Raw genomic sequence first — 27,514 nt, 5'->3', positions numbered from 1 at the left:
TGTGTTTTGTTTTTTGTTTTTTTTTACTGGGCAACAGCTCTCAATATGTCAGAGCAAACCTGGATAACATCACAACCTCCTCCCTCCCAGACTACTTTTGCATCATCAGCCCGTGAGGTCTGTTCGCGCGACCGGACACTGCCAGCTTGGACCGGACCAGAACATCAGTTTCCTCCCGTCTCACTTGCTGTGAGAGATGATAGTTTATTTGTTTTCAGTTTTATTTGTTATGGTCGCGTGACGATGCGGCTCAATAAATCAATAAGTAAATATAGCAGATCATCGCAACGGCACAGTGTGTAGTGTCAACACAGCAGTAATCCATCCTCATCTTTCATCTGTGTTAATTCAGTCAGGCTGAGTTTCCATTACGCATGCCGACAGCCTTTGATCTGTCATCAGTGTGACGGGACAATCGATATAGATAAACGTGTATGTGCTGATAAATAGTTACATAGTTGGTTACATATAATAGTTATAATAGTTACAATAAATAGGTAATGTAACACAATAAATGTGCCTGGAACTGTGGAAACCTGCCTGTGAGGTCTTGGTGACGTGTGCGCACCAAGTCAATTGCCTCCCTCTTCCACGTTGAAATCAAACGTGCGCCTTGCGCGCGCGGCGGATTTAAAGGCGAGGAGAGGAGCTCATTTGATTGGTGAAGATCTGACTCGGCTGTGTCAAACCCACTCCACGCCTTCTCTCCTCCCTCTATGCCATTTGCGCCAGTGGGAGGGAAGTAGGCGGGATGTGCCCCGCTGCGCGTCGAAGGAAAATTGCAAACTGCTCCTGGACACGCCTCGTTGGCGAAGCGGAGGCGAAGTGCAGGGCTGATACGCTGCGCCTGCGCCAGTTCACGAAAATAGAGCCCATAGACTTCATCCATGTTGTGAGTCAGCTTCATTGTTGGCCTAACACACACAAGAACACACACACACACAGACATCCTTGCTCCCCAGTGATGACATCAAATAGGCCTAAACATTAAAGGAGACATATTCAGCCCCCTTACCACAAATTAAAATAGTCCCCAGGTGTCTTAAAGACATGTCTGTGTCTTCAGTCTAAATCCCCCAAGGATCAAACATCACAACTGGTTTCATCCTCTCGAAACAGCCCTGTTCAGAATGGCTGGTTTCAGTGCCTGTCACTTTAAATGCAAATGAACCACTGCTTGCCCACTGCCTTCTAATGGTCCCAGGTAGGGATGGTAATATGCAAATTCAAATCCTAGTTACATCACTGGAAGAAAACTGAGGGAACAGCTGATAAAACCACATGGATTTCAACCTAGGGAGCCAGAAAATTACAGATTTGTTTTGTCAATTCTCACATTTTGGGGGCCGGAAGGCAAAACAAACACCTAGATATATTAAAAGTTAAAGGTGATATTTCCATAATATGTCCCCTTTAAAGTATGAGGTGATAAGTAATATCAGAGTTTGGAGTCTAAAATGCACAAATACTGTACAGATATCATATTAATCAGCTAAATAACTTCATCACATTTTTTTTTTTTTCACATATTTTTGTCACTTTTCATTCTTACTATTTATTAAGGCAAATGGCCTTGTTTGATTGCTCAATTAATTGACTCGATAACAAAAATAATCGATAGCTGATGACCTCCTTCTCTCTGCTGTTCACATGAGAGTTCCTGGGCCCTGACAGGAAATTCTCGGTCTCCCCGGCCTTCAACCTTGATTCTTTGATACCACAACAGTTCAAACACCTTTTAACAGGTGATGCTGTGGCAGGTTCCATAACAGTTTCTTCCCTCGGGCCATCAGGCTGCTAAATTTCCTCTTACTTCATTTTTTGTGTGAAATCATTCCTGCTTTGTACTTAAACTCATCAAAGTTAAATCGGGTTAATTGTGTGTCTATGTAGATATCTTTCATGCAAGTTGTCGGTGCTAATGTTTTAATTGTGAGCTGTAAGGTAAGCTGGTTCATGGCTACAAAGGTCTGGGTTAATTGTAACAACAATGGAAAATGTTACAACTTACTACAACCCAAAGTTTTTAATGCATTTTTGCTTTCTTTGGATTTCAGTATGCCTAGGTCTTGAAAGAAAATGATGAAGCGGTTAGGGCTTAGGTTAGGATCAGACTGTGGCTGACAGTTACTAACATACTTAAGACCCCCCCCACACACACACACACACACACACCTATTATGTTAAAAAGTAATTTAAAAACCCCATTATGTAGTTTTTCAACCTTAAAATAATGTTTGTAAACTCATTTAAGTGGTAGAAAAAAAAACAATTGCTCTTTTCAACCACAGTACCAATACCACAAATCCTACATAGTGGGGCTTTAAGTGTTGAATTAAAAAGCTTTCGATATCAAGTTTTTGTCATAATACATATTTAATAATGTTACATCTCACCCTGGGGTCTGTTACAACTAACCCAGACTATGGGTTGAATTGTAACATTTCACTCCTTGTGTTTTAGACTAAACCATGCATTTTGTGCTTGTGTTGCAGAGTTAACAGTTGAATAGCAGACACATGGAACTAGTTTGTATCACATTTTGAACACACTGGCCTAAAAGAGCTCCGAGATGCAGACAGCAGCGTAGGGCTGACCTCCAAAAGTCGATTATTCGACGATTCGATTCGGAGGGGTCTGATTCGACTATGAACCTCGTAGTCGAATCTAACCAAGACCATACCATTCTGACTATATGGGGGTGCCCACGGCTGCTGAGCATAAATTTTTACATAGAATGTCTTTTTTCGTTATAAAAAGACCTCCGTTTGTTTTGATACTACATGTTTTACCCGGTTTCTCTGTGTCCGCGACCACCGCTATCCTTCACCACGTTGAGGGATGTTTGATTTGCCACTCACAGTCCGAGCAAAAGGAGCGTTGTCCAGGGCAACGTAACATAAACGCATACCCTGGCTCACAATGGCTACTAAAAATCATCCAAAGTGTGGAAAATAAATAAAGGTATTTGTTTTACACCTACCATATTTTTGGGGTGTTTTAGCTCTTTTGTTTGAAACGGGAAAAAGTCGCAAATTTGCTGCTATCTAAAAAAAAAAAAAAAAAAAAAGGTTCGACGATCAGTCGACTACGGCAAAATCTGACGAATCAGATTCGACTATGAAAATCCTTAGTCGAAAACAGCCCTACAGCAGCGTCAAAAATGTTACAAGCATCTGGGTCTCCCCTACACAACTGCATAAAGCATCAGGTATAAAACACAAATTCTTACATTTACAAAAAAAAACAAAGAAACATCAGTCATGCCTGCATTATTATTAAAGAGTAAGAAAATGATCAACTTTGATATGATTGGTTCAGTGTGTCAATCCACATCAGCTTCAGGTGTTTAGAGATCTCTTTCATTTTCAGTCCATAAATGATGGGATTGAAGAGAGGATGATACAGAACCAGTTGTAAAGTCATAATTAATTGAGCAACTTTTGGAATATCAGATTCCAGTCTAACTATGATAACATCGTATGTGCACAGCAAGGAAAAGTTAACTAAAACAAACAGGTGAGGTAAACAGGTCTCTGCAGCTTTTTTCCTGACTTCTTTGCAGCTTCGATATGTTACAATAAATATTTTCACGTATGTAAAAATGATAAAGAGCATAGGAAGAAGTGCAACATTTACCAAAATAAACACACCATATATAGTTATTACTGTTGAACTTGAACAATGAAGTTTGTAAATTGAATTATTACAGAAAATAACTCTCAAAGTGAAGTCACAGAGCTCTTGATTGGCACTCATTATTGCTGATGCCACAAGCTGACAAGCAGGAAAAAGCCAAGATAAAGCCAACAGGACTTCAATGGTTCTTCTCCTCATGATAGTTGGATATTGCAGAGGTTTACATATAGACACATACCTGTCATAGGCCATGGCTGACAGCAGTAAGAACTCTGAACCACCTAAAGCATAAAACAAAAAGTACTGGAGAAGACAGGCTTGATAGGATATGACCTGTTTTTCAGATAAAAAGTCAATCAGCAGCTTTGGGTAGATGTTGGTGCTGTAAAGAACAGAGTTCACCAACAAAGCTGCGATAAAAATGTACATGGGCTCATGGAGGTTTTTATGAACCCAGATCAGGTAAACAATAGTGGAATTACTGCAGATGATTAAAATATATGCTATAAACATGATAATAAAATAAAGATACCTGTATTTGTGAACTTCTACATGTCCACCAAGAGTTATATATGTTACATTTAAGTCTTCATCCATTAAAAAAGGTAAATATGAATGATGAAAAAAGTTAGATAATAACACAGTGATTCACGAATAAAAAGGTAAAAGTCTCACTTTGAAGCTTCCAATAACATGTCTCCTGTTCTTTTTTCTTTAGTGTGAGACCATGTTTACCTCCACACCTCAGAATGTCAGAAGCTGTTGGAGTCTGATGTGAAACAGTTTTATCAGACACTTCACCCTCCATGGATCTCATTAAACTTTCCACTAAGAGTGACTAACATGGAAACGACTTGATCAAACTCTGGAGGCCTGAATCCACCTGTGATCCATTCAGTGACATGATGGTGTTGTCTCTGTGGAAACTGGCAGGGCAAATACATGAAAATAGGTTCATTCTTACTCTCACTTAAAGGACAATCCCAGGCAAATTCAACTCGGGGTGTATTTTCCTAACATTTTAGGTCTAAAAGAAGGAATCTGAAGATGTTCAGTTTAATGTCAACTGTTTTGCGGTAGTTGTGTCTGTCCCCGCATCGCCACGGCAGCGATGAATGGGAGCGGATTGAAGTTCTGCTGCTTAGGCTGTTTCCATCCCTCAAAGCCACAGACAGCGTCAGATGGAGACTCAAACATGCAGCCAGAAGTTTATTTACTTCAACAAGCCGACATGTTTGTAAAACTAGATCTAATTCAAAGTCTCCTGCGAGACCCAGTTGCCGTGCGCGGTGTGTTCACATGTAGTGGGAAAGCTCCCGTTTGTGTCATAAACACTGGAATATTAACTCTGGACTTGCTTGAAGTAATAGAATCTTCTAATTGCAAAAAAAAAAATTACACTTCAAGCAAGTCAAGAGTTGATATTCCTGTGTTTATGACACAAACGGGAGCTTTCCCACTGCATGTGAACACACCAAGCACAGCAACTGGGTCTCGCAGGAGACTTTGAATTAGATCTAGTTTTACAAACATGTCGGCTTGTTGAAGTAAATAAACTTCTCGGTGCATGTTTGAGTCGCCACTAACGCTGTCTGTGGAAAGACATTGCAGCTTTGAGGGATGTAAACAGCGTAAGCAGCGGAACTTGCATCCACTCCCATTCATCGCTGCCGTGGCGACGCGGGGACAGACACAACTACCGCAAAACCGGTGCAATTAAACTGAAAATCTTCAGATTCCTTCTTTTACCTCACCTGTTTGTTTTAATTAACTTTTCCTTGCTGTGCACATACGATGTTATCATAGTTAGACTGGAATCTGATATTCCAAAAGTTCCTCGATTAATTATGACTTTACAAATAGCTTTGTATAATCCTCTCTGTAATCCAATCATATATGGACTTAAAATGACAGAAATATCTAAACACCTCAAGCGTTTGATATGTTTACACAAAATTAAGTAATGTCATCCTGGTTGATAATGATAATAAGTATTTTAAAGGGTTTGTGTTTTATGCAGTGAAGAAGATTATCGGCCTACTTAATGTGATAACTGCTCCGTTTTCTGCCATTACAACAAAACCCAGCATTTCTCTCCTGTGAATGTTTAATTTAGCTAAAATTAACTGGACAAATACAGAACCCTATTCGTAATATCACATTTGTTTCTTTATTCCTGGGTGAATGGTTGTTAACATCTAGAACTGAGATGGGAGCACATTAAACTCATCTTGGCTTCTTTACACTGATGAGGCTAAAGGTCAGAGGAACAGTCTGCCAGAATATAATAGCATTTTGTTTGACAATGCTCCCTTGTATCTTTAGTTAATCTATCTAATAATATTTGACTGCTTCTAGCAGAACAATCTGCCAGTCAGCAACACTCAGTGCATTTACATGCAGTGTGTTTACGTGGACTTTACAGCTGTGTATTTTCATCCACCTCATCCAGTGTCTCTCTCCCCCGGTTGCTAAATATAAGATGAATGAGCTGTACTTGCAATGTGATCGGTGTTTAACAGCGCCAAACCTGCAAGAGCAGATTTCAAAATTGCGGCAGTTTGTGTTAAATAAACATCACAATGAGATGCAATGATCAGAAACAGATACTGGTGTTCATCATGTGAACAGGGATATAAACAACCAGGTTTCTCTGTGTGCATGTAAACGCTGTATCCCGTATATGATCATAAATGGGATATTGCTCGTAACCAGGATAATCAAGTCCATGTAAACACACTGCATGTCAGTCAGATGTGAAATGTTAGACACAAATTTGTTATGATTTATATTCTTTGACACCAGGCTAAGGTGTTCACAGTTTTATTTCAAGTTTAATAGGGAGCAAATACTCTGATTTGGTTGCATTTGCCCAAAATACATTGACTGCTGTGAAAGTCTACATGCAGAGTATTTGAGTATGTTCATGTGAAAGATGATGAAAGATGTTAGTTAGTTAGTTAGTTAGTTAGTTAGTTAGTTAGTTAGTTAGTTAGTTTTATTTGTCCACGATGTGGAAATTTGTTTTTGGTGTCATAAAAAACAACAGGAAGGACAATAACAACAACAACAAGCAGGACAACAACAAAAACAACAACAACACTTACACACAGACATCTTCATGGCAAAAAGCAGGACAGCAGTGGCAGTTACATGTTACATGTTAAGTGTATACAGCTGTTATAACAGTAAAAAGAGGTACTAAAGTTCAATCATGTGTGTTATTATTATATTGTCTTTATTCTTCCCTCTTGTTACACATTTCACATGTTGAGAGAACTGTGGTAAAGCAGACTTAAAGGGATAGTTCAGCTTTTTTAAAGTGGGGTTGTATGAGGTACAAATGCCCATAAAGTATAATATCTGCAGTAGAAAGGTCTCTGCTCCCCCCGACACATTGCACTGCTCCGAGACACAGGCAGTACACGGTTGTCAATGAGGGACGATTAATCAGCGTATTTTCACCGCCAAGAAGTCCCGTCTCAAAATAATACACCAGTTCAAGGGTATGATTTAAAGTAAAAAATGTACAACCCATCAGATGGTCGGAAAAAAGTTTGTTTATCTGGAACTAACCAACTCATCCAGTATTCCCCCACATAGACTTGTTGTGAGTCCGCCTCATTGTTGGCCTAACACACACAAGAACACACACACACACTTGCTCCCCAGTGATGACATCAAATATGCCTAAACATTAAAGAAGACATATTCAGCCCCCTTTCCACAAATTAAAATAGTCCCCAGGTGTCTTAAAGACATGTCTGTGTCTTCGGTCTAAATCCCCCAAGGATCAAACATCACAGCTGTTTTCATCCTCTCAAAACAGCTCTGTTCAGAATGGCTGGTTTCAGTGCCTGTCCCTTTAAATGCAAATGAACCACTGCTTGCCCACTGCCTTCTAATGGTCCCAGGTAGGGATGGTAATATGCAAATTCAAATCCTAGTTACATCACTGGAAGACAACTGAGGGAACAGCTGATAAAACCACATGGATTGTCAATTCTCACATTTTGGAGGCCGGAAGGCAAAACAAACACCTAAACATATGTGAAAGAGCCTTGTAGAACCCGATAATGTAATAAATCCCTGATAATGTAATAACCCCAATAATGTAATAAAAAATTTCACTTGAGTGGATTGAAAATGTAATAAAACCTGATAATGTAATAACTTCCCAATAATGTAATAACGTGCATTTTCCAATAATGTAATACACTCTTAACCAATAATGTAATAAAGTATTACATTATTACATTATCAGGTTAGCCTTCCATTTCAAGGGACCTGATAATGCAATAATGTAATAATTTAACAGGAGATCACCCATTACTTGGTTTCAAGTGGTGTGTTCAAGGTTATATTTCTGTGTAAGCAACACAAGCTCCAGAGTGCCACCAACAGGTCAAAGTTGGACATGCATGAATGGTTAACTGTGACCCGTTCATCCGTTTTTCACAAACGATGTATCACTGGAGCCCTCGGCCCAAGCCGAGGTAAACGCACCTTAATGTCTTTTTCCGCCATATTGCATTTCTGCCATCTTTGATTTGATCAGAAACCTTTAAAAGGCCTATCTTGTCACAAATTTTGTCTAATCTTCTTGAAACGTCGCCCAGGTGACATTCAGACCATGACACACGAATGCATTCAGTATCTTCTTCAAATTCAAAGGCGCTTAGCTGTGACAGCCAATCAAAATTTATTTTTTATTCTATACTTAAATTACTCTATGGAGGGAAAATGAAGCTTTGGTTAGTGAAGTTATTTCATATAATAATAAATATCAATATTCAATAATGATAATACATTGTCTATTTGCTATTGGATTATGGATTATACACCAGTTCAGTATATCGCCACTAGATGGAGCTCTATTCTACCTCAAAGCAATTTCTACATACAGTTTTTCTGGTTTGGATCTTGATCATTTCAAAAGGTATTGTATAATAAGTATAAAAAGTAAATACGTTTAAAATCCACACATGTGAAGAGAAAGCATTTTAAATACAGCGCCCCCCTATGGACCATGTTTTGCAGCCATGCTGTCGTATTTGGTTGGCCGTCACAGCCAAGCTGTTTTTAAATTTGGGAAAAATCTGTTTGACACATTTGTTCAGCTTGGTCTGAAGATCATACGCTAACTTTCATCAAAGATGGTTTATAAACGAAGACCTTCCATGACGAGTCAGCTTCCTGTATGATGTCATGTGGGCTTCTGCACGGCCACGCCCCTTTAGGGAGACCTGGGGCCTCATTTATCAAAGAGGGTGTAAAACTGCTACTACATTTTTGCATACGGCGAAAAGACGAAAATTGCGTACACTCAAAATATTTACACCTTTTTCAGATCAATCAAACTGTGCGTACGCACAACTCTCCGCAATTTGCCTTTGGTAAATCACACCGGACCCAAGAATGGTGCACACGTGAACACACCTCTTACTCCACCCCCAGAATGCCATATATGGTCAGCACGTGCATATTTAATTAGCCATGTGCTCTGTGGAGCGGCTACAAAGTGACAACAAAGTGACAACTGAGACAACGGGCGGAGGGCGGGGGAAAGAAGCGGAACTTCTCCGAAAGCACATACACGGCGATATCGGGCTACAAATCAGTCAGAAAAATGATCTTGCACTTTAATAAGCTACAATAAAACCCAAAACTTCCCAAATCTCAACAAAAGGGAGCAGAAAGAAGAAGAATCTTCCTAATATGCCCCTTTATCCCAGAAAATCTTTTTTTTTTTTTTACACCTAGATGTTAAAACAATGTAGGAAACAGGACGATAGTTACCATTACTTTGCAGGCCTTTCCACTACACAGTTACAGCTCTACTGGACTCGGTTTAGGTCATTTTCCATTACAGAGTCCTTCACAGTTCCTCCTCAGGGCCGCGTTGTCTCACTCTTTATTCTCTCGTCAGCTCCAAACTCACGTGCACCTCGTTAACTCCGGTGACAGAATAATAACAGTCCCAGTAGCTGCAGATCAGTGTGTGCTGCTGCCGGTGTGTTTTTAAACTTGGATGGTTTGATCCTTGTCGGACGTCACACATAGCCTAATCAAAAAAGCAAAATCCTCAATCCGCTCTGTTTATCAATGAACATATAGCCTTGTGTTATTATAGAGCGGGTTGGATTGCCAGCATCAACGGTCCACCACTACCACAATTACTTCATAAAATCCTACTGTGCTCTTCTAAATGTACTCCGCGCTCCCCTCTCTCTCTCACACTGCAGTTCTCTGACTCAGTAACGGTGTCGCCAATTCCTCCTGTTCCTCAAAAAAGGCGTACGCCAGGGTCAAAATGGGTGTAAATGTCCGCACTTTTCCCCGTCAGGTTTTGGCTTGATAGATCCCAAATTTGGCGGAGAAAAGTGCGTACGCACAAAACGGGGGGAAAAGGGTGTAAAAAAAGGTGTATCCACAATGATAAATGAGGCCCCAGAGGCAGCATGTATTGACTCCAATGGGACAATTTAACGTGAACACAGATTATGGTCGAGTCTTTCTCCCCACAGTCACTGAAGTAAATTTTGGACTCATTTTTCACAAGCCACATCTCTTCTGAACAGTTTGACATGAAATTGTTTTCAGATGGACACATCAGGAGAAAATCCACTTTGTTCAAGACCTGTCTCTGTCTCTACAACACACTCTCGCGAGATTTGGCACATTTCCTAGGCAACGTCAAACAAACGGCCGTGAACTCCCGTGAAAATTATTTTTGTCATGCTAAATATGACTGTTAGTAGTGTAAATATTTAATGTTATCATAAGAAAATATAAACATCTCACTTTCATCTACCTACAAATTGTAGAAATCCACACACATGTTCACAGACGAGGTGGGGTGACGGTTGGCCACGCCCATTTAGAGAGACAGGAAGTGAAACCATTTGTATCACTGGAGTAGCCTCTCATGGAGTATCTTTCCGTTTATTGAATATCTTTGGTTTCATTAAGATTGGACAGAATATGTGTCCCCCTAGAGGTCAAAGGTCACCAGATGTGTTCGGTGTCCCCAGGATGATGTCATGAGTCTATATACCAAGTTTGGTTGAGATATGTTAAAGGGTTGCTGAGAAATGGGCTTACTTCCTGTTTGGCGACCTCAATGTCAAGTTTGATTGGCTGTCACGGCTAAGCGCCTTTGAATTTGAAGAAGATGCTGAATGCATTCGTGTGTCATGGTCTGAATATCACCTGGGCGACGTTTCAAGAAGATTAGACAAAATTTGTGACAAGAGAGGCCTTTTAAAGGTTTTTGATCAAATCAAAGATGGCAGAAATGCAATATGGCGGAAAAAGACATTAAGGTTTACCTCGGCTTGGGCCGAGGGCTCCAGTGATACATCGTTTGTGAAAAACGGATGAACGGGTCACAGTTAACCATTCATGCATGTCCAACTTTGACCTGTTGGTGGCACTCTGGAGCTTGTGTTGCTTACACAGAAATATAACCTTGAACACACCACTTGAAACCAAGTAATGGGTGATCTCCTGTTAAATTATTACATTATTGGAGTATTATTGCATTATCAGGTCCCTTGAAATGGAAGGCTAACCTGATAATGTAATAATGTAATACTTTATTACATTATTGGTTAAGAGTGTATTACATTATTGGAAAATGCATGTTATTACATTATTGGGAAGTTATTACATTATCAGGTTTTATTACATTTTCAATCCACTCAAGTGAAATTTTTTATTACATTATTGGGGTTATTACATTATCGGGGATTTATTACATTATCGGGTTCTACAAGCCTTCAAAAGGTGATATTTCCATAATATGTCCCCTTTAAAGTATGAGGTGATAAGTAATATCAGAGTTTGGAGTCTAAAATGCACAAATGATTGTAACAGATATCATATTAATCAGCTAAATAACTTCATCACAATCACTGAAATTTTCAGAGACATGTATTTTTGTCACTTTTCATTCTTACTGTGGCTATTGGCCTTGTTTGATTACTCAATTAATTGACTCGATAACAAAAATTATCGATAGCTGATGACCTCCTTCTCTCTGCTGTTCACATGAGAGTTCCTGGGCCCTGACGGGAAATTCTCGGTCTCCCCGGCCTTCAACCTTGATTCTTTGATACCACAACAGTTCAAACACCTTTTAACAGGTGATGCTGTGGTTTGAAGGTTTTGAACCAGGTTCCATGACAGCTTCTTCCCTCGGGCCATCAGGCTGCTAAACTTCCTCTTACTTCATTTTTTTTGTGAAATCATTCCTGCTTTGTACTTAAACTCATCAAACTTAAATCGGGTTAATTGTGTGTCTATGTAGATATCTTTCATGCAAGTTGTCGGTGCTAATGTTTTAGTTGTGAGCTGTAAGGTAAGCTGGTTCATGGCTACAAAGGTCTGGGTTAATTGTAACAACAATGGAAAATGTTACAACTTACTACAACCCAAATTTTTTAATGCATTTTTGCTTTCTTTGGATTTCAGTATGCCTAGGTCTTGAAAGAAAATGACGAAGCGGTTAGGGCTTAGGTTAGGATCAGACTGTGGCTGACAGTTACTAACATACGACCCCCCCCACACACACACACACACACACACCTATTATGTTAAAAAGTAATTTAAAAACCCCATTATGTAGTTTTTCAACCTTAAAATAATGTTTGTAAACTCATTTAAGTGGTAGAAAAAAAACAGTTGCTCTTCTCAACCACAGTACCAATACCACAAATCCTACATAGTGGGGCTGTGTTGAATAAAAAGCTTTCGATATCAAGTTTTTGTCTTAATACGTATTTCATAATGTTACATCTCACCCTGGGGTCTGTTACAACTAACCCAGACTATGGGCAGAATTGTAACATTTCACTCCTTGTGTTTTAGACTAAACCATGCATTTTGTGCTTGTGTTGCAGAGTTAACAGTTGAATAGCAGACACATGGAACTAGTTTGTATCACATTTTGAACACACTGGCCTAAAAGAGCTCCGAGATGCAGACAGCAGCGTCAAAAATGTTACAAGCATCTGGGTCTCCCCTACACAACTGCATAAAGCATCAGGTATAAAACACAAATCCTTACATTTACAAAAAAAAACAAAGAAACATCAGTCATGCCTGCATTATTATTAAAGAGGAAGAAAATGATCAACTTTGATATGATTGGTTCAGTGTGTCAATCAACAGCAGCTTCAGGTGTTTAGAGATCTCTTTCATTTTCAGTCCATAAATGATGAGATTGAAGAGAGGATGATACAGAACCAGTTGTAAAGTCATAATTAATTGAGCAACTTTTGGAATATCAGATTCCAGTCTAACTATAATAATATCGTATGTGCCCAGCAAGGAAAAGAAACGACTTGATCAACGACTTGATCAAACTCTGGAGGCCTGAATCCACCTGTGATCCATTCAGTGACATGATGGTGTTGTCTCTGTGGAAACTGGCAGGGCAAATACATGAAAATAGGTTCATTCTAATGGTGCGTTCAAGACAACTCGGAAGTCGGGAATTTCCGAGTTGGGATTTCCGGCTTCCGACATCATAGCATTCACGCCGCAGGAACTCGGAAAAGAAGAAAACATGGATACCAGAAAGAAGTTCGGTATATTGTGGTTCATGGCTGAATATGAGAAATTTATGCAGCAGCAAGTTATGTTTATTGTGGAGGCAAATGAAGAGGAGAGGAGACGCCGCAGGTGAGTGTCTACATATACCGTTATAACCTAACGTTAGATAACCGTTAAACGTTATTTCCGAGGACCACAACTACCGTTAAACGTTAACTTTAACGAACAAATAGAAATAACGTGAAGTCTTTCAGATTTCATTGTGTTTAGATTCCTCAACAATGTTGTATGAGTGTGTGTGTGTGTGTGTGTCCTGTGTTTCACTGTAGGCTATTTCTTTTTTTTCCACCCTTGACTTTGTATCATCTGTATCATTTGTACAGCTCCGCTACAAATGGTAGTCAAGGAGGGGGGGAAGAGATACAGTGAAACATGTTAACGTTACACACACTCATACAGACACAGAGGGCTTTCCCCCTAACCCCAGCTAATCCACAGAAAGCCAAATCTAAATTCAATTTAGTGACATCCGTAATATGCAAAAAAAACAATCCGAAAGAAACGAAAATTAACTTTCTGCCTCATATGGACAGTGCCATGGATTTATCGGTGAAGAGTGAACTGCTGATATTTTTTTGTCTCAGTAGTGCTGAATATGACCAAGCCACTGTCCGCTGTTTCAGTGCTGAAATGAATGAATGACAGCGTGTCACTGCCCGTGAAAGAGAGAGAGAGAGATGTTTGGAGCTCTCCCCGGTGCTGAACGCCCGCGGCTGATGTATTTCCTCCACAAAAGATGCTCTGCCGTCTCTGCCTCTTTCTTTTATTTTTTCCATCAGCTTTCCTGCTTGTGTCCATATTTGTCTTTCAGCTTATGACACACGCTGTCCCTGCAGATGTGTACGAACCCATAACATTGTTGAGGAACCTAAACACAATAAAATCTGAAAGACATGACGTTATTTCTATTTGTTAATTACGTTAATGTTTGGGGCTATCCTGAATAAATGAATTCAAATTCTACATGCATATTTTTGTGGTCTTCAGGCCTATTTGTATTTTAAAATCTGTTAAAATCAATCAATCAACCAATCAATATACTTATACTATCATATTATCTGAAACTGCCTATAATTTCTTTCAGGAGAGCAATCACCTTTCAAATCCAGACTGGGTGCATTCCCAAAGTTTTAAAGACTGGAACTGCCTGGAATGTCCTCTTAAACATGGATGAACACACATTCAGGAGGCATCTCAGAATCAGTCGTACCCACTTTGACATCCTAACAGCTCAGTTAAAGGAGCAAGGCCTAAAAGAGGACCATCAGGCTGGAGGTCGCCCTGAGATTCCGATAGTCAAAAAAGTTGTGATGTTTCTGTGGTACCTGGCCAATCAAAATTCCTTCAGAGAAATGTCAGATAAATTCGATGTTTCACAAGGAGCAGCCCACAACGCCATCCTGGAGGTGTTGAATTTAGTGTGCAAACTGGCACCGGCTTACATTACCTGGCCAGAAGACTACCAGAAGACGGCGATAAGCGCTGCATTTGAGAGAGGGTGCAGCATCAGCAACATCATTGGGGCGATAGATGGCTGCCACATAAAAATACAGAAACCAAAAATTTGTGGCGATGACTATATAAATCGCAAATCATACTTCTCCGTCCTGCTTCAGGGCATCGTAGATGAAAGGGGGAGATTCACCGATATCTTCACCGGACCACCAGGGAGAGTTCATGACGCACAAATGCTGAAGACCTCTGCATTTTACACCAGCTGGGAGGAAAAAATGGGAACCTGTAAGCTATTGGGGGATCGCGCTTACATCAGCCAGGCCTTCCCTTTCATCACAACCCCCAAAAGAGACACTGGTGCCCTGACAGATGCTGACTGCAGCAGAATGCCCGTGTGAGTCGTGGAAGGGTCATTGTCGAGAACGCATTTGGGCGCATGAAATGTAAGTGGAGGCGCATGCGGGATCTCCAAAACACCAGAATCGATGTGGTGGTGAAGATGATTGTGGCAGCATGCACGCTCCATAACATGTCCATGTTCTACTTGTGTGATGAACATCCTCATGGTTGTCCAAGGCAGGAGGATAATGATAATCTGTGAGCAGCTGACGGTGAACGTGGACGCAGATGACCCGAATTATAGGAACTGAATGAAAATTGAACTTAATGTAACAAAAATGAGTCAATTAAACCTAAAATGAAGAATCAATTAATGATTTGTTTTATATATTTGCATCATTGTTGCCCAGTTTGGTCACACACCGTAGCATTAGTAAATCTTTCTCCCTGATCAAAATATTGTGTTATAGAGTACAAAGGTTTGTGAAAATTTTGTTAACAAAGGAGGGAGGTACAGCTACCAATTTTTAAAATTTAAATATACATTAATTTAGCGTGTGTATGTGTGTGTGTATATATATATATGTGTGTGTGTGTGTGGCCAGAGGGGGGCAGTAGGGTTGTGCAGATGGCAACAAATTAAAGAAAAAGGCAATGCCTCTTGTCAGTCTCAGTTGTTTGCTTTGACCATGTCCCGAGCAAAGCAAACATAACTGAGAGTGACAAGAGACATCTACTTGCCTTTTTCTTTAATTTGTTGCCATCTGCACAACCCTACTGCCCCCCTCTGTTCACAAATACAAAGTGGATATATGCAAAGGGAGTACAAACACCATACAATTTTAAATGAAAAGATACACACAGAATTGTGGTTTTTATATTTTTTAGTGTTTATTTCATTCAAGTAATCTTCAAGTAATCTTATAACATATTACATTTTTTATCTGAACAGGCTTATTTCAACAACTACTCTATATCTGGACTTCTATGTATGTGTGTAGGTGTCTGTGTGTTAGACTTGTAGTCAAGACCGCCTAAACCGAGACCAAGACACTATCAAGACCAAGACACTACCAAGACCAAGACCAAGACAGACCAAGTCAAGACCAAGACCAGTTCAGCTCGAGACCGAGACCGAGACCGAGACCAAAAAAAAAGTTGTTTTTGCCATTTTGCATGATTATGCATGCAGTAGAACATAAGCACCATATTGGGTTCAGTATGAGAAATGTATTATTTCAACTACAGGCACAATAATACAGTGACAGTACATGTCTTGTGTGTGAACTCACTATAAATGTTTTCATCAATTGACTAAAAATCTAATATGTGTAGCAATTGCATGACCACACCGTACTACACTATTTGAGGATTGACTCTTGAGTGCTGTTAAGGACTGACATGACTATAGTCCTAAAGTCATCTAACAAAATAACAATTGTTAGTTGTGTGGCAAACAAACTCTTTATGGTCTGTAAAACCGAACCTGATGACTGACGAATTCGCCGACATTTTGCGTCCTCCTTCATAGATCTTGACCGTGCTTCAGAGGCTTCAGAGGGGGGAGGGGGGAGGAGGAGGGAGGGGAAGCGTGAGAGGACAAGCGCCGCCGTCTGTGTCACAAAATGTATGTGATTGGTACTTGAAGGGGGCGTATAAATCTGTATTTAAAAAAAAACTGTCCTTGCCTGCCTGGATAGGTTACATTCCCTTCGAGACCGCGCTGCCAGTCCGAGACATTGCGAGACCGAGAGACCCGAGACCGAGACAAGACCGAGACCAAAGACTGTCGAGGCCGTGACAAGACCAAGACCACGAAAAAGCGGTCTCGAGACCGGTCTCGAGACCAAGACCGGTCTCGAGAACTACAAGTCTACTGTGTGTAGTGGGGTAGGAACAAATCAGCAAACTAATAACAATATATTTATTAAAACAGGGATCTCAAATTTCAGAACAGTCCTTTACCCCAAACTAAACAAGAGTCAGAGTGTGGCTCTGAGTCCTTTTTAAAACTTTTCGAGGAAGGCACTCATCATTTTTTGAAAAGACTCGTGTGAGGATTTCATTTGTCCGAGTAGCTCCTCATGCCAGGTCTGGCTGGCGGCCTCCGACTCCCTCAAGAACCCCAGGAGAGGGCCCTCCTCTGCTCTCCCTCTGCGCCGGTGAGGCGTCGGCTGACAGGGTTGGGTTGGCACTTCTTTCGTAGAGTCTTCATCATAAAGTCCCACAGCATCAGGTCTTCTTATTTCAACACCCTCCGCTGTGCCAACAACTGGATAGTCAATGTCATGTTTATCCCCCAACAGACTATCCAACTCTGCATAAAACTGAAAACGCATTGTGCCTTTCCCTGTTGTGCGATTGTTGTCTTTTATTTTGTTTGTATGCTTCTTCTAGGGTGGCCCATTTCCTTGCTACTTTTTCTGGGTCAAAGGTCTCCTCAAACTGGGAGGACAGCTTGGTTGATATGTCCATCCAGAAATGTTTTTTTTCCCCCTTGGCTGACTTGACTCTGGCATTCAGCTCAGCAAGGTTTTTTGGTAAACCCCTGGCGTCACCCTCTAAATGCTGGCGCATCAAGTCAATTAAGTAGAGAGTGTGTGCCTTACTGAACCCATTATTGGGTGGCAGGGGGACTGTGGAGGTCTGTTCTACCTGCATCGGCTGCGGCTCTCCCTCACAACTGGCCTCAACACCTAGATAAAGGAATACTTGTCATTATTTTTGTTTAATGATTATAAATAACTGCAATGTTACCTGTAAGGGTGGTGATACAGTATGCAGCTTTCTAAAATAATAAATATGACTTATACCAAACAATAGCCTATGAACCTGTAGAAACATCCATGTCCAGTATTTCCCAAAAACGTTTCCTCACCCCCAAATTACCACTGTGTCACTGTTTGATTATGTAGTGTAGAATGTGAAAAATCCCTGACACTCACCATGTACTTTAACAGCACCTGTCAAGTTGTCATCCATAAGGAAAGGCTGGGTTTTTGCCTCATCACGCCACAGTGTGCCATCGTCATCTGCGTACACTGAGAAAGACAGCGGAGACGGTCGGTGTTGTCAAAAATCTAACATTACGTTAGCCCCGTACAAAACACCGGACTACGTAGTGTTATTAGCTAACATTAGCCTACTAACATTAGCAAAAACAAGGCTGGGGGGATGGGGGACGATGAAGTAGCTCACACAATACAATAATCACAGCTTAATATAAACGTATTTCATATACTACAATGACACACACACAAAAATATGCATTAAACCCTTAACGAATAACTTAAAATTTACCGTTACCTTACCGTTTAAGATGAAGGCCGCCATGTTTTATGTTGCGGTGACGTCAACTCGGAAAATCGGAGCTCTGAAATGATACCCGAGTTTCCGACTTGTAATTTCCGAGTTCGACGCCGTTCAATTCGTTTTTTACAACTCGGAGCTCGTTAATTCCCGACTTCCGAGTTGTCTTGAACGCACCATTAAGTTAAGTTAAAGATACTTTATTAATCCTTTGCAGGAAATTACAATGTTACCAGCAGCAGAAGACAACACAAGACCACAAGCACGCATCATCATGCACAAAAAAATAACAATAATACAATAACAACAATATTGCACAACCCGTTACAAACTTATGTCAGAGAATAAGAGCAGCAAAGTCTAAAATGCTATTTAAATGCTATTTAAAAAGAAGTAAAAGTGGCAAAGTCTAAAATAAGATTTTTAAAAAGGAGGGAGAGACGCTGTCACATGATTAAGAAAAGCTAAATGGCATATGCACATGATTACTGTGAGTTAAAAAGCCTAATGGCAGCTGGTAAGAAAGACTTGAGGTTCCTCTCAGCTCACTTAAAGGACAATTCCAGGCAAATTCAACTGGGGGCTGTATGTTCCTAACATTTTAGGTCTAAAAGAAGGAATCTGAAGATTTTCAGTTTAATGTCTCCTGTTTTGCGGTAGTTGTGTCTGTCCCCGCATCGCCACGGCAGCAATGAATGGGAGCGGATTGAAGTTCTGCTGTTTAGGCTGTTTCCATCCCTCAAAGCCACAGACAGCGTCAGATGGAGACTCAAACATGCAGCCAGAAGTTTATTTACTTCAACAAGCCGACATGTTTGTAAAACTAGATCTAATTCAAAGTCTCCCGGAGTCTCGCGCGAGACCCAAGTTGACGCTCGGTGTGTTCAGGTGCAGTGGGAAGCTCCCGTTTGTGTCATAAACACAGGAATATCAACTCTTGACTTGCTTCAAGTAATAAAATCTTCTCGCCGCATGTTTGAGTCTCCATCTGACGCTGTCTGTGGAAAAAAATTTACACTTCAAGCAAGTCAAGAGTTGATATGACACAAATGGTAGCTCCCACTGCATGTGAACACACCGCGCACGGCAACTTGGGTCTCGTGCGAGTCTCCGGGAGACTTTGAATTAGATCTAGTTTTACAAACATGTCGGCTTGCTTGAAGTAAATAAACTTCTCGGTGCATGTTTGAGTCGCCATCTGACGCTGTCTGTGGCTTTGAGGGATGGAAACAGCCTAAGCAGCGGAACTTGCATCCGCTCCCATCCATTGCTGCCGTGGCGATGCGGGGGCAGACACAACTACCGCAAAACAGGAGACATTAAACTGAAAATCTTCAGATTCCTTCTTTTAGACCTAAAATGTTAGGAAAATACAGCCCCCAGTTGAATTTGCCAGGAATTGTCCTTTAAGATTTTATTTGCATGTATTGCATGATACCATTTCACTAAGGATGAGAGCAAATACTGTTTCTTTAGACAGATATTTCAATGGATCACTAAAGTCAGTGTAGAGCAGATCTAACAGCACAGGTGGATTCAGGCCTCCAGAGTTTGATCAAGTCGTTTCCATGTTAGTCACTCTTAGTGGAAAGTTTAATGAGATCCATGGAGGGTGAAGTGTCTGATAAAACTGTTTCACATCAGACTCCAACAGTTTCTGACATTCTGAGGTGTGGAGGTAAACATGGTCTCACACTAAAGAAAAAAGAACAGGAGACATGTTATTGGAAGCTTCAAAGTGAGACTTTTACCTTTTCATTCATGAATCACTGTGTTATTATCTAACCTTTTTAATTTAACTCATATCGGTTTGTATTTACCTTTTTTAATGGATGAAGAATTGAATGTAACATATATAACTCTTGGTGGACATGTAGAAGTTCACAAATACAGGTACCTTTATTTTATGATTGTTTTTATAGTTTATATTTTAATCATCTTAAGTAATTCCACTATTGTTTACCTGATCTGGGTTCATGAAAACCTCCATGAGCCCATGTACATTTTCATCGCAGCTTTGTTGGTGAACTCTGTTCTTTTCAGCACCAACATCTACCCAAAGCTGCTGATTGACTTTTTATCTGAAAAGCAGGTCATATCGTATCAAGCCTGTCTTTTTCAATTCTTTCTGTTTTATGTTTTAATGGGTTCAGAGTTCATACTGTTATTAGCCATGTCCTATGACAGGTATGTGTCTATATGTAAACCTCTGCAATATCCAACTATCATGAGAAGAAGAACCATTGTAATCTTCCTGGCCTTGTCTTGGCTTTTCCCTGCTTGTCAGATTGTCGGACTAACAATAATGGTCGCCAGTCAGCAGCTCTGTGATTTCACTGTAAAAGTTATTTATTGTAATAACTCAATCTACAAACTATTTTGTGTGAGTTCAAGAGCGATAACTGTCTATGGGGTGGCGAGTTTTATCACTCTGGGTGGTGTTCCTGTACTCTTCATCATTTTCACATACACCAGAATCCTCATCATCTGTTATCAGAGCTGTGGGGAAGTCCGAAAGAAAGCTGCACAGACCTGTTTACCTCACCTGCTGGTTTTGACGAACTACTTCATTTTGATTGGGTACGAAGTCATTACAGTTCGGCTGAAATTTGATTTTCCAAAAACTGTACGACTAGGAATGACTTTACAGTTAGTGTTATATAATCCTCTCTTTAATCCAATTATATACGGACTGAAAATGACAGAAATCAATAAACACCTGAAGAGATTGTTCTGTCAAGATAAAAAGAACTAACGTTGTCAAGACTGATACTTCGAATTATTTTTGTTTTTTAGCTATAAAAGTGTCATACAGTCTGCTATGAGTATGTGCTTTTGTCCCTTTTTTCAGGACGAGTTCTTCTTTCAACATCTTGCAGTTGTTTTTCTATACTGTATGATATAGGTGTTATAACAGGGTGTAATAACAACAAAAAACTGAATCTAATTTTCAGGGGGGGTTTTTTTGTCATTAAAGTTTTTTATTTTAATTTTTATGTAAACATATACAAACAGACAGTATTGTTTTCAGGTATATAACGGCCCATGATAAATGCTCATATTTGAAACAACCAATCTAAACATTCATCAGTTACATTCACATCAGTGCAGTCAGTCATCACATTGTCACATCATTACGTTTGAGAAAGCGGTCCCATGACCTCTTGAAATTATCCACATCATCATTGATTCTGGCTAACATGTGTTCATATGATACAACCTCCAACATTACCTCTATCCATTTTTCAACCTCTGGAGAGGATGTACTTTTCCATACTCGGAGAATCATTCAAGCAGCTGTAACAACCCCTAACTTTATCACTACATGGTTATATTTTGGTATATTGGGCAGTTCTGTTTGGTCTCCCAGTAGGCACATCGGTATTGTTAACCCCACCCATTTCCCTATATATTCAAGCACTTTTTCCCAGAATGGGTTAATGAATTTACACTCCCAAATAGCATGCAAGTATGTTCCTGTTTCTTCTTGACACTTCCAACATAAATTATTAGCTAACAGGCCCATTCTGTAGAGTTTAGATGGGGTGAAATAAAACCTATGTATTAGTTTGTACTGGGTAAATTTCCCCCTAGCCTCCTTTATATATTTCCCTGAGTTTGCTAATATTCTTAGCCAGGTTTCATTATTCAATTCACATCCTAGGTCTTTCTGCCAGATATATTTCAAATTTTGACAGATGTTTTCCTGTAACCCATTAAAGATTTTGTGAAAGCTGCGTGTTATATCAGGCAATTTAAGAAATTCCATCACTGGATTCTTGTCTTGAATGAATTGACCCTTAGTTATACTGTCTCTGATTTGTAAGAACTTCCAAAAATTATTTTTACTTTCCAAATTGTATTATTTCTTAAGTTCTGAAAAAGAAATAAACACTCTATCAGAGTATAGGTCATTTACATTACATATTCCTTTCATAAGCCATTGCTTCCAGTAAACAGTCTTTTTCCCGATACATATGGCAGGATTGTAAATTTTTAGGGGTTTTCACTCAATAAAGCACTGAGAATATACATGGATAAAATAATTTGAATGCACAATATGATCTATGAACTATAATACACAGTGGGTCCAGACGTTTTTGGCTCTGGTGGTACTGCAAACAGCAGTTCCTGCCCAGCTGTAAGCAGAGGCCTACACTGCACTGCTGACATTTCCATTGAGTGTTTCTTTTGTAGTGTACTGCTTTCTCCATCTCTCCAGTGCAAGTATAGGGACAGGAAAACAGCTGGAACACACTTGTGGTGCTGTTGATGGCCCTTCTTTGGAAAACATCCTAAAAGTACAAAAGATCAGATCAGATTCACCCCCAAAGAAAATTCTTGACAACAGCAGTAGAATAAAAAAAAGTACACCAGTGTCTAGAATCACAATAGAAGTAAGACATATAAGGTAATATCCTTCATGACATGGTTTGAAAGCAGCAGGATAATATTCATTTGGAACAGCCACTAATTAGCAGTCTTATATTTGATATTGAATAAGAATATTGAAATCAAGTGTTTAGTTTTAGTGAAGCAGCAAAGTAAAAAGCAAAGGGCCTCTGGTTGTTCTAAGGCCCTATGAGCACTGAGAGTCAAACTGATGCCACACATGTAGATTACAATAACAATCATGTGAGCATCAAGCCATTTTTGTTGAGGTAATTGATTTCTTTCAAAGTGATGGTTCAGCATTTTGGAAAATTGGCCCATTGTCATAATCCCTATAGTCATACTGTAGCAGTAGGTTTGTTACCTTTATTTGTCGGTGCAAGCTATTTTTAGAACCGCCAAGCGAGCTGCTCAGAGCTACGCTATGGAGGCTAACAACTCTGTCTGGTAACGTTGTGTTATTATCTCATAGCGTGGTGAATGTGCAGGTCACAACTTGTCCACCAGAGCGTTGTGGAGTTGTTGGATTGTGTATTTGATGAGTTTGATGAGGGAAACCAAGAAATCCCATGAGCCTCCGTAGCGTAGCTCTGAGCAGCTCACGGCTCTGCTCCGCCGTTCTAAAAATAGCTTGCACCGACAATTAAAGGTAACAAACCTACTGCTATGACTATAGGCAAGGCAAGGCAAGGCATCTTTATTTATATAGCGCATTTCATACCAAGGCAACTCAATGTGCTTTACATAAAGACAAAACATTAAAAAAAGAAGCATAAGACAGAATAAAAACAAACAAAACACTAAAAACAGAGTTAAAAGCAAGAGCAAATAAAAGTAAAAGAAAAAAAAATAGATAAGTTTAAAGTTCTCAGCTATAAGCACATGAAAAGAGAAATGTTTTTAACCTGGATTTAAAAGTGCTCACAGTTGGGGCTGATCTCAGTTCTGCTGGTAGTTTGTTCCACTTGTGAGCAGCATAACAGCTAAATGCTGCTTCACCATGTCTGGTCTGAACTCTGAGCTCCACTATCTGACCTGAGTCAGTAGATCTCAGAGCTCTACTGGGTTTATACTCTACTAACATGTCTTTCATGTATTCTGGACCTAAACCATTCAGTGATTTGTAAACCAGGAGCAGAACTTTAAAATCTATTCTGTAGCTGACTGGGAGCCAGTGTAAGGTCTTAAGAACCGGGGTGATGTGATCTGATCTCTTTGTTCTGGTTAAAACTCGAGCTGCAGCGTTCTGAATGAGCTGCAGCTGTTTGATACTTTTTTGGGGGAGACCAGTCAGAAGACCGTTACAGTAGTCAAGTCTACTGGAGATAAAAGCATGAATCAGCTTCTCCTGATCAGTTTGGGACATAAAGCCCTTAATTCTGGATATGTTCTTCAGTTGATAAAAGGCTGATTTGGTAACTGATTTGATATGGCTGTTGAAGGTCAGATCTGAGTCTATCAGCACGCCAAGGTTTCGGACTTGGTCTTTAGTTTCTAAAGACAGTGACTCAAGGTGTTTACTGACAGCAACCCTCTTCTCTTTATTTCCAAAAACAATGACCTCAGTTTTTTCTTGATTTAACTGAAGGAAATTTTGGCTCATCCAATTTTTGACTTGCTCTAAACAGTGACATAATGACTCTATTGGACTGCAGTCATCTGGAGACAGTGCAAGATATATCTGTGTGTCATCTGCATAACTATGATAGTTGACATTAGAGTTCTGTAGAATTTGACCCAAAGGCAGCATATACATGTTAAACAGAAGGGGTCCAAGGACTGACCCCTGAGGAACTCCACACGTCATAGCCACTCGATCGGATTGATAACTACCAATGGTCACAAAATAACTCCGTTCCTCTAAGTAGGACCTGAACCATTTTAGGACTGTCCCGCTGAGTCCTGCCCAGGTTTCCAACCTGTCCAGCAGTATACTGTGATCCACAGTGTCAAACGCAGCACTGAGATCCAACATGACCAGAACTGACACCTTGCCTGAGTCAGTGTTCAACCTTATGTCATTTAACACTCTAATAAGAGCTGTTTCTGTACTGTGGTGAGGTCGGAAGCCTGATTGAAATTTGTCAAAGAGTCCACTGGAGTTTACGAAGTTGCTGAGTTGATTAAAAACCACTTTCTCAACGATCTTGGCTATAAAGGGAAGATTTGAGATGGGTCTGTAATTGGTTAAAATGGTAGTATCCAATGTTCTCTTTTTTAAGAGCGGCTTGATGGCAGCTACTTTCAGGGGTTTAGGAAACGTGCCTGATTGAAGTGAGCAATTTATTATTTGCTGCAGATCTGTTTGGACAGAGCTTATAATAGTTTTAAAAAAGTCAGATGGTATTGTGTCAAGACAACATGTCGATGTTTTAAGATGCTGAACTGTTTCTTCTAAGGTTTTTTGGTCAGGGGTTATGGCAATGGGCCAGTTTGACAAAATGTTGAACTATCCCTTTAATAGGAAACAATTTTCTTGTGAACGTTAGTGTGTGTGTGTGTGTGTGTTTTATTAATTTATTAATATTTATTAATAATTGTATTATATAAAGCACTCTGGGCTGCCTTCTTTGTATGAAAAATTATCTATACGATTGATTGAATACATGGCAAATGATCACATGTCCCTTACTGCATACATTTCCATGTTGTGGAAGTTTGTTTTTCAATTAAAGACGCGGAACAATAATAAAAATAAACATCACGATTTCAATAGGGCCTTCGCTGGCGACTCTCATGCTTAAGACAAACAGTTAGGACTGAAGTTCTTTCGATGTCAAGATCACTGTAAGGTCTAAAGCAATCCAAGTGTCTGCTGTTGATCTCTGTATTGACTGTTCATCAATACAAGGAGAGCAACTAGAATTCAAATCCATTAGTTGTAAACACCAACTTTGTTGCACTAATACACCTCAGTGTCTTGTAAAGCTTTCCCTCCAGAGTTTGGTTGAGTTGGTAACATGTTGTCCACGTAGAAGAAGAGCTTAATGAGATCCACCAGGGGTGAAACTGCCCGATAAAAACATTTCACATACTCAGACCGTGCTCTTTTTGCTCTGCAGCAATGAACCAATGTGAAGTTGGCTAACTGTGAACAGAGGAGCCATTTAATACAGACACAAATCTATCAATTGATGCTTGCCTATCTCAATGGATAATGACATAAACATAACATATATTACTCTGAATGGGTATGTAGATGTTGAAAAATACAGATATGTTTATTTTGTATTTATTTTTATTGTATATATTCTAATCATTTTCTTCAATTCCATCATTGTTTACCTCATTGTTATTCATGAAAACCTCCATGAGCCCATGTACATTTTCATTGCAGCTTTGTTGGTGAACTCTGTTCTTTACAGCACCGTCATCTACCCAAAGCTGCTGATTGACTTTTTATCTGAACGACAGGTCATATCACACCCAGTGTGTCACTTTCAATATTTCATATTTTACAGTTTAGGCGGTTCAGAGTTCTTACTGTTGTCAGCCATGGCCTATGACAGGTTTGTGTGTATATGTAAACCTCTGCAATATGCAACTATCATGAGGAGAAGCACGATCAGTGTTTTCCTGGCTCTGGCTTGGCTGCTTCCTGCCTCTCAGGTCGCAGGATCGGCCATATTGAGTGCCAAGAGGAAAGTCTGTCATTTTACTTTGGAGGGAATTTTTTGCAACAATTCAGTTCACAAACTTCACTGTGTGAGCTCCAGAGGACTTTCAATGTTTGGTGTGATTATTATGCTCAATATTGTCTTCCTTCCTATGTTTTACATAGTTTTCACATATATAAAGATTCTGATCATCTCCTATAGAAGCAGCAGAGAGGTCAGGACCAAAGCTGCACAGACCTGTCTACCTCACCTGCTGGTTTTGGTCAATTTTTCATTGTTGTGTACATATGACATCATCATACTCAGACTGGAATCTGACATCCCAAAAACAGCTCGGTTGATAATGACATTACAAGTGGTTCTGTATCATCCTCTCTTTAATCCCATCATATACGGACTGAAAATGAAAGAAATCTCCAAACACCTGAAGAGGTTCCTTGGTTGTTTGAATGTGCAGTCATTCTGTGTGAAATGATCTGTTAAAACACTGATTCTTCAAATGATGTGATGTCATTTGTCTGATCCTTGAAAAGTATTTCTGACAATACCTTTTATTATTAACACAATAATGATCATTGTCAACCTCAACAACTTGATTGTTTGTTTTTTATTAGAACAGATGTTAGCAGTAGTGATGATATTAATGAGGACCAGTATCTCTGGTTGTATCGATTTGGAAGTTCATAATGATCGTAGAGTGGAAATAAGCACATTTGATGTTGAAAAATCAATTTTAAAAGTGAATTGATGTGAACGTTAATATTTAAACTTTTATTTCTCAAAGACAGATGATTGATTTGTTTATAGTGTAAATGCAAATCAGACTAATAAAATCTTTTAGTAGCAGTGATGTTAATGCTTCAAGTCTTTCAGCTCTTGTATCAGAATGTGAGTCAGTTACAGCATGAAGACAAACAGGTGTCATAAGACTAGCAGAACTAGACTGTACAGTTAGGCTGAGGGATGGATACCGTGGACCAGTATTTTTTGGTCCCGGTTCCTAATTGGGTCGGCACTAGGCTTTACACGATCAGGATATTTGGGGCCGATCACCGATTAGTGACCTCACATAAGCCAATAACCGATCACGTTCTGATCATGTGAGGGAGCAATAAGTCTATTTAAATAACTTGTTTATTTAGTGT

The 27,514-nt window shown here is 39.7% G+C and overlaps 3 protein-coding genes and 3 pseudogenes across 3 annotated transcripts in view; 4 read left to right on the top strand and 2 right to left on the bottom strand.

Moving 5' to 3' along the window:
• Positions 1-27,514, top strand: part of LOC146965605 (MAGUK p55 subfamily member 4-like) — a 245,620-nt gene that overhangs the window by 164,727 nt on the left and 53,379 nt on the right. The window lies entirely within an intron of this gene.
• LOC146965618 (olfactory receptor 6N2-like) lies at positions 3,298-4,242 on the bottom strand. Its single transcript, XM_085766334.1, has one exon. The coding sequence runs from the start codon at positions 4,234-4,236 to the stop codon at positions 3,298-3,300; it is 939 nt and encodes a 312-aa protein (XP_085622460.1). The 5' UTR covers positions 4,237-4,242.
• LOC146965617 (uncharacterized) lies at positions 13,211-15,313 on the top strand (annotated as a pseudogene).
• LOC146965616 (uncharacterized) lies at positions 17,058-18,384 on the bottom strand (annotated as a pseudogene).
• LOC146965615 (olfactory receptor 4D6-like) lies at positions 20,180-21,130 on the top strand (annotated as a pseudogene).
• On the top strand, positions 25,903-26,844 carry LOC146965614 (olfactory receptor 10J4-like). Its single transcript, XM_085766328.1, has one exon. It carries the CDS (start codon positions 25,903-25,905, stop codon positions 26,842-26,844), a length of 942 nt encoding a protein of 313 aa, XP_085622454.1.

This window comes from Trachurus japonicus, chromosome 21 (assembly GCF_045865225.1).
Source record: "Trachurus japonicus isolate A0001 chromosome 21, Traja_1.0".
Taxonomy (NCBI): domain Eukaryota; kingdom Metazoa; phylum Chordata; class Actinopteri; order Carangiformes; family Carangidae; genus Trachurus; species Trachurus japonicus.
The sequence above is the reverse complement of the archived record's forward strand: the minus strand, read 5'-3'. Positions and strand labels throughout refer to the sequence as shown.